This window comes from Gavialis gangeticus, unplaced genomic scaffold (assembly GCF_001723915.1).
Source record: "Gavialis gangeticus isolate Ggan-Ray unplaced genomic scaffold, GavGan_comp1, whole genome shotgun sequence".
Classification (NCBI taxonomy): domain Eukaryota; kingdom Metazoa; phylum Chordata; order Crocodylia; family Gavialidae; genus Gavialis; species Gavialis gangeticus.
The window spans coordinates 33,423,126-33,431,365 of NW_017729032.1; the positions used below are offsets into that span (position 1 = coordinate 33,423,126).

General features: G+C 39.2%; 1 protein-coding gene across 1 annotated transcript in view; it reads right to left on the bottom strand.

Annotated features, from left to right (window-relative positions):
- GUCY1A2 (guanylate cyclase 1 soluble subunit alpha 2) overlaps positions 1-8,240 on the bottom strand; it is a 380,482-nt gene that overhangs the window by 25,966 nt on the left and 346,276 nt on the right. The window contains exon 7 of the mRNA XM_019523782.1: positions 2,942-3,096. Within this exon, the coding sequence (XP_019379327.1) occupies positions 2,942-3,096 (155 nt within the window). The remainder of the gene's footprint in view (positions 1-2,941; positions 3,097-8,240) is intronic.

Genomic DNA, 8,240 nt, shown 5'->3' on the forward strand with positions numbered 1-8,240 from the left:
TGCAGTCTTTCCCTCCCTACTAGCGTGCTCACCTCACCCCAAATTTTGGTATCATCAGCAAATTTAAACAGGTTGCTTTTCACCCTGTCGTCCAAATTGGTGATAAAGAAATTGAACAGCGCAGGCCCAAGGACCGAGCCCTGGGTGACTCCACTGCCCGCTTCCCCCCAGGTCGAATATGACTCGTCCACCACTGCCCTCTGAGTACGACCCTTCAGCCAATCTGCAATCCATCTGACTGTGTAGGCATCAATGCCACAGTCACCTAGTTTTTTAATGAGGATGGGGTGGGAGACGGTGTCAAAGGCCTTGCTGAAGTCCAGAAAGACTATGTCCATGGCGACACCTGTGTCCAATGTTTAAACAACTGGAGTTTCAGACTGGTGGAGTCATGCTCACTTTTGTGCTCCATTAGTTGTAGATTGGCTCATTCCAAGGATACTCTCCAACCATAAGTTAGAGCAGACCTGAAAGACACTCTGTGATATGGTAGATACTGATTAGCTCAAGGGCTGAATAGCAGCCAGGAACTGGCAGGATATAAGCAAAATCTAGCTGTCCCATTTTGCTCTGGCCATACCTCTATGCTTGCAGTAAAGTAGTGGATGGTGGAAGAGCTTCTACTCTTGTTTAAATTATGAAAAAGTGCCATACAGAATGCATCTACACATGTGCTTTGCTGCAAAGTAGACCAATTAGCTCTGCAGTAAAGTGTCATTTTCTACACAAGTACTGGTATTAGAGCGCAGTAGATTAACTCCACCATAAAACAGTACTGTTGGGGATAGTACTATCTTATGGCAGAGAAATGCTCATGTAGACCGTGACCAGGTCTGGCTGGGGCACAAAGGGGCAAAAGTACAGGGGCTGCCTGCTGCTCAGTCCTGCACTTTAGCATCCCTGTAGACCAACCAGTCTCTCTACTGCCCAATGCTGGCACCTGTGGCTAAACCCCGAGGCCTCCAGCCAACCCAGAGCTGCTCTGCCCTGACTCTACTGCTGCAGTCCCAGGCACACGTGAAGATACTGCTCCTAGGAGAAACAGTTTGCGCTGGAGTTTATTCAGGTGCATTAATTCCATGTGTAGATGTCCCCATACAGACTCAATTACTGGCTTATAAGCCAGACTTACCAATGTAGTGCAAAGTAGATAGATCATATCTCAGAATCTCTCACACAGAAAGGTTTATATTTTATTTTCACAACCAAAAAAACCAAACAGAACTGGCACTGAAACCATAAGGAGCAATACTGGACATGAATGGTCTATAGCTGGATTACTCCAAAAGTGAGCTTTCCTCAGAACCATGAATACATGTGCCTTTCCCTGTTGAACTTATCTCAAGATAATTCATGATAGAACTAATTCCACTCTCAGTAATACCCATGGCAACTAGAGCAACACACCAAACTTCAGTACAATCACAGGACTTCATACATATTTTATATCAAAGCCTCTCCTTTAACTGTCACACAAACATGGATGGGACTTTTGGAATCAGTTCTAAGACAGTACAGAGGTGAAGATACACTTAAACAAAAGATGGTGAAAAAGTTCAGGTACCCACCCTTTCTAGTCCAGGGCCTATTAAGGATTCAAAAAACTAATGCCCTTTGAATGAAATTCACTCCAAAGGCATTGCTAACACCTAAATCTTCAAAATAAGGCTATTATCCTGCCATAGAAGGACACATCCAGAAATCATTAGGCCATCACATCAGGAAACCCTGTAGAGAAGATTTTTTACCATTGTGATTACACCAAGGGCAAGGCATTCAGTTTCTATATGTTCAGGAAAAAGAGATTTTTCTAGTTTTGATTGGCAGAGTTGTGTTATACTTGACACTCATTTGAGTCCTTATTTCTTTTCTGTATCAGTATGCAAGTGCCCAGATCCACTTCTGGGTACTTCATGGTCAAAAGCCTGTTCAGTATGCCTGCCTCTTGCTCAAGTAATTGTCCTAACTCTGCTGTGTAAGTTTTATCAGAAGTGAATGGGCTCTCCAGATGAATGTCATTTCATTCACTAATTTTAATTACTTTTCAACTTTAGTCTCCTTCTGCTTTATAGTTTAGCATATCAGAAGCCTGGATGAAGAAATTCCATTTAAAACTTTAATTTACCTAGATAAGTAAAGGAAAAATAAATATTGAGATGCATGGTTCTGTTTAAAAAAAGAAAGAAAAGAATAGAAAAACAGCAAATGTTCCCAGAATTACTGCAGAGGAACAATGCTGAAGACCATGCAAAGATGTGCAGAAATTACTGCAGTTGCATTATGTAAGAGAGTGAGATTTAGATCTCCTGACAAAAAAAGAAGCACATCAGAGCTAATGCAAGTAGCAGAAATTCTTACAGGCAATCTGTCAAACTAGAACAATTAGAGGAACTCTTTTTTTTTAAGCCAGCTGTTCCTCATAACCTGATTTAATCAAGCCAACCCTGCATTTGCATAATTTCTCCACAGCATTGATGATGATGCTTTGCTTTTTTCAATCTTTTTTCTTAAATTAAGGAAATGCTTTTATCAAGTGCCTTTTGACAGTGCTCAGTAAGAACTTTTGCCTCCAACTATACATAAAAACTCTGAAATCCCAACCTCACCAGTAAAAGTGAAGATTTGGTCCTGAGGCAATGGAGCTGTGGCTACTGACACAAGTCTAAGGCAAGGAACACATCGCTCAGGTTGAAGCTGTAATAATACACAGTTAATAAGGGTAGGGAAAATAAATCTACTGTCCATATCCTTAGCATTCCCTTTGCCGGACCGTAATCTACTCTTCGCATCCTTTGCTGCAGAACTGAGACCCTGACTGTACCCCTTCTCAGGCTCCCATTCTGCACATGGGGCTCAGGGTTGGAAGTGCAATTGTACAGTCTCACTCAAAGTAACACTGGAGCTGATATACAAGCATTATGAAAACACAGGCAGCACTTACTGGTATGTGGTTGGACTGACATTGATGCGTCGTGGGTGACTTCCTGACTCAAACTTGCTTGCAAGCGTGACATTGTTTCCAAAGAGACAATAACGTGGCATTCTAACCCCAACAACTCCAGCCAGAACCGATCCTGAGTGAATGCCTATTCTCATCTGGAAAAAAAATGAGAGCTCTGTTAGTCAACCTCTCTACCTCTGTTCACTGCTAGCAATGGCAGAGTCCACTTACAGTATATGCCTAGACCAGTCCCAACAGTCCATTTAAAAAGATAATAAAATGGGGGGACAGTCTCCCTATATCTCTCAGCTTCAAAATAGACCACATTTAAAAGGAAAGAGGATGAACGTGTGTGTTCTTCTTACATATACATGTAGGAAGTTACTGACATGAAAAAATATAGTTATTTTCACAGGACAGCATGAGGTGACAAGGTACTAAAGTAATGTTAGTTATCCAAGTACACAGATAAATCTTAAGTCCTACAGTTAGCCCATATCATAAAATAAGATACATATTTTTCCAAATTGTTCAAAAGAATAAAGTGTAGTAAGTAAATATTTTATTTTCTTCATTTTACTTTTCCTCTATAGACTCAATGCTGCCTTTATCATTTTCTGAAGTGGAGAGATGTATAGATAAAGACGCCAAAGATATAATTAGTAGTACTTTTAAAACTAGTTTGCCACCAAACTATTCAAGAGGCACAGGTCCGCAGCAAACCAAAGGTATCTGTTTTATCAGCCATACCCTTGCAACTCTGGGCTATAGAGATTTAATTAGGCTGAAACTGAGTGGTGACATTATCGAACCCTATTCCAAAATTATTAATCATACAGAGGGATTTATTTTGAAGATTTTCTTCTCCCTCTTGCCTTGTGTTTCTTGCATGTGCTGTCTTCTGTATGGTGTATTTGTAAATTCTTTGGGGCTGAACTCTGCATGATCTATGCAGAGCACTGTGTATTTTTAAGGAAACTATACACGTTTTTTACAGTAATTAATAGCAAATTAATTTCCTGTTAAGAAATATTTACAATTCAAGCCTTGATTATGTACACTGAAAAAATGAGGAAAGCACATGCATTGCAATGGTTAGAATCCAGCTAGAAAATAGATTGCATGAAGATATTATAAGGAGAAATCCACCACCATTTAAACAATAAAATGCTGTAGATTAAAAAGGTAGATTTTTAGAGACCCTTTAAAATACATTTGAAAGAACAAATACTGCTTTGTGATTATATAGCATGTAATTTTATAGAAGCTTTCCATTTGCATTTTTTTATTAGAGGGTTTTCCTCAATCTTTATCCAGAAAGATGAGAGCAAAAATATTTTTTTCCAGCAGGGATTCAAAAGACAGAAACCTCACAAGCTTTGAATTTTAAGCAATTAACTGGATCATGCCTGGTGTGAAAGTAGTATGATTAGAAAAAAAAGCTATTAAGAAATCAGTTAGTAATGGTGGAATTTACTTCATGCTTGCCTATGGCTGCATCATTTAGCATGCAAATATATTTTATGAAATATTTATGGATCTCTAAAATGATGCAAGCAGGGTTTTGGTTTCAAATTTTCAATGGATAATCTACTTTCAAGTCTGATGTAACATGCATTACTTGAAGCAGAGGTGTTGTGTTCATTATTGTGCATTACAAGGAATTGAGGCTTTGTAAGGTGTTGAAAATTATTCAGCATTTTCAAATAAAAAGGGTAAATAAAGATAGCTGTGAACACTGTTAGTAGTGTGCTTCGAAGTCAGCGTACCATTTTAATCTTTACGGTTAGGGCTGCCAGGCTCTGGACTGGGCTCCCAAGGGCGGTGGTGCTCTCCCCTACCTTGGGGGTCCTCAAGAGGAGGTTGGATAGTTATCTGGCTGGGATATTATGATCCCAGCACTCATTCCTGCCCAGGGCAGAGGGTCGGACATGATGGTCTGCTCAGGTCCCTTCCAACCCTAGAAACTATGAATCTTCCCACTTGGGAGAACAAAGCCAGTAGTAGTTTGCAACTGCTAAGTTAAAGTTAATATTATTTTAATGTTCACATGGTCTGCCTGTCCATTCCTCACCTGCCTCCCTCTGTCCTGCCCCATCTTTCAACCACCCTCTGATATCACTTTTTTATGGTTTACCATCTAATGACATTTTTACGTGACCAAAGCTGTGTTCCTTATCTTTCCTCCTAAGCTCTCCTTATCTGCTGCATTCTTCCTTACAGTAGCAGAGGTCCTATCCTTCATTGCTCCCTTAGCCTTGTTCTGAATACCTAGGCTGCATCTAAATGCAACAGCTTTTTTCTCGCAAATTTTAGTAATCCCTTTTTTTTCTTTCTATTCACATAGCCACAGTTTTGTTCAGGCCCTCTTCATCACCAGTTTTGACTAGAGTCACCCTCTCCATACTTCATCCAAACCACAGCTGCGATGTTGACATTTGTTGCCTCATACCACTTCCCTCCTTGACTCGCCACTGCATCCTTTCCTGTGCCTCATCATGTCATGTTCAAGTTTCTTGTTATCCCCTTCCAGGTCCATTACAGAAGTGCCCCTTCCTTACACCTGCTCTCTTGTCTCTCACATCTTTCACTTTGCTGGTAGCTGCTGCTATCTTTGTTTTCTCTGTGTGCTTCCCGCACCTGTGGCATCTTGCACTTTATTACCTTCTTATCCTCTTGAGTGATGTACCTCCTACATGGAACAGCCTCTAAATCTCTAAAGCCTCTAATCTTTCCAATCCTTGTTTCAGACTGATTCTGCCAGTGAATTTCTTTCAGCAAGTTACTTACGGGCAAAGTAAGGAGAGATGAACATAAAAGAAGTGCACACATTCTGTTTAAAAAGCTTCTTTATATATACATCTGGTTATTGTATAATTTATAATTCATGATTTTGTTGCATCTGTTCATCTGATTTTTATACACTGCTCATCATCTTAGATTATAAAATCTTCAGGGCAGGCCCTATGAAGACTGTCTTTCAACATGTTTAAATATCACCTAAAAGAATTCAGATTATGATCTCTTGGTGTTACCACAACACAAACAATAGGATAAACCTTTTGATAATTTACTAATTCATCTTAAATTGAACATGGTTATTGATTTTTTAGTAGCTATTAATGCTAGTCTCACAAACACTTCCTTATACAATCAGAGCCCATTTCAAATGACGAATGTGTACTTTTATTTACATGTGATTAATACATGCCATTTGCATATTCAAGTATGAGTATATAAATTGAGCAGAATGTTTTATGATGATTCATTCCTTCAGATTGTGAAAACCTTTTTTATATGAAGGATTTAATCTATGAGTTAATCTCAGGACTGTATTTTCTGTCCACCTTTTGAACATTTCCTACCTCTCTCGTTTTATGCAGCTGCTGCTTCTGAAATAAACAAGGTATATCTGCTTTATTAGAGGGGAGAAATACTGAAGGGTTCTAAAAGATAGATGTCTTTCCAACATGGCTGCCAAAGCAAGAATTTTTCTTTTTACTGACAACCTGTACTTTTCTTACTGACACAGGAAGTTTTTTTTGTACTGACAAGTATTTCACTTTTATTAAAAGAATACATTCTTAGGTTGGCAGAGTATGTGACTTCTGTAGTGGCTTTACACCTTGCTGCCTCTACCTCAAGGGTCCCCTTCTCACCCTTGACAGTCCAGATTGCACCCTATTGCCCACCCCAACCTACCCTGCAGCCTGACCCCGGAAGGCCTGCTCCCCCTGTCCCTGCACTGACCCTTACCCACAGCCTCTCCCCATCCTGGCCCATACACCCATCCTGCCTGCACTGCCCCCCTCCTTGTACCTTCTATGTAAGCAGCTATTAGAAGCAGAAGATGGGCATAGGGACTTAGTAGTAGCAGGTTGTCTGGGGGTTGAAAGGGAGCGAGGGGGGAGGAAGAGTCTAGCAGGCACTGGTGAGGTCCACAGAGGGTGCTGTGCTGCTGCTCAGACAGCAGTTGGTGCTGCTGTGTTTTTTGAATTGCTACAGGATTTTTCCTGCAGCTTAAATCTGCAGTGGATCCCTGATTTTATGGAATGGAAAACATTTATGGATTTTTACAGACAGGAATGAGTGTTTTAGGGTGTTTTTTAATGGAGTGTCAATACATTTACAGACAGTTGGCAACCCTGCTTTCTAACCCGATCATGTATTTTCTTCCATTGATCAGAAAGAAAACTATTGTTTGTGTTACAAAGCCTTCTCACTTCATAGAGGGAAAAACCAAGAATTTTGCACCTTGAATAAGATGTCTTCCCTCCAAGTGAGAGCTTGAAAAGATGTTGATATTAAAGCATACTTTTATTAAAACCAAGAAGTAACCATCATAAACTGGTCCATGGAAGAACATTTTTTAAAAATAACATCAGTTCTGCTGTCGGCAGTGGAACTGAACTCAAGAGCTCACTAAAAGGGGAAGTTCATTCTGAACCTGTCAACTATTTTGGAAATAGTTCCTACACACACACACCTTAGAAAACTTCTGTATGCTCCAATGAGAAAATAACTTCCAACTACTGACTTTTGCTGCTATATGTAAACCAGCATCCAATGATAATTCTAGTTTTTGTAACTCTCATTATTAACTCCTCATATTGTAACAGGGGCTTGTCAAAATATCTTGTTCCCCTGCTAACTTTTCAGTAGTTTTGCTGGCAAAACCAAACATATTCAGTTTGGGAATTTTATTACGTTTTTTAAGTTTCCTTTCTTAAAGCTAATTGTGCCAGATTGCCTGTACTGCATTTTCAGTATTTCTTATAGATCTAAAACACCTAACTCATTAAGACCTTTTTATTTTAAACAGGTCTTTATTTTAAAACCCTTTCTATTTAAATGGATACTTAAAGTTTGCCACATAAGTCCATATGCAGATGCATAAAATAGCATGGACCACAGAATTTCTGCCACCTAGGCTTCTTAATGGATTTTCTTGATTAGTTTAAAGTTAGATTGGAAGAAGAAATAGCAAACTTTATTATTTTTCTTTAATGTGGATTCAAAGCGTAGCCAGTGGGGGCTGCTGGCTATTCAGCACTTTTGAAAATTAGGTCGCACAAGAACCTAAGTATACAAATAAGAGAATAACTTTTAGACACCTATTCTTTTTTTTAATTTATGGCCAAGAGTTGTCTTTTCAACAGAGTGTCTGGGGGGAGGAGGGGAGGGAACAAAATTGACAATATAAGATAATGGAATCCTTTTTTTTTTTTTTTTTTTTTTACCAAAACTTTTTTTAAAATTTAGTTTTTAGCTTTGGAAGAAATTTTAAAAAAAACCCAAA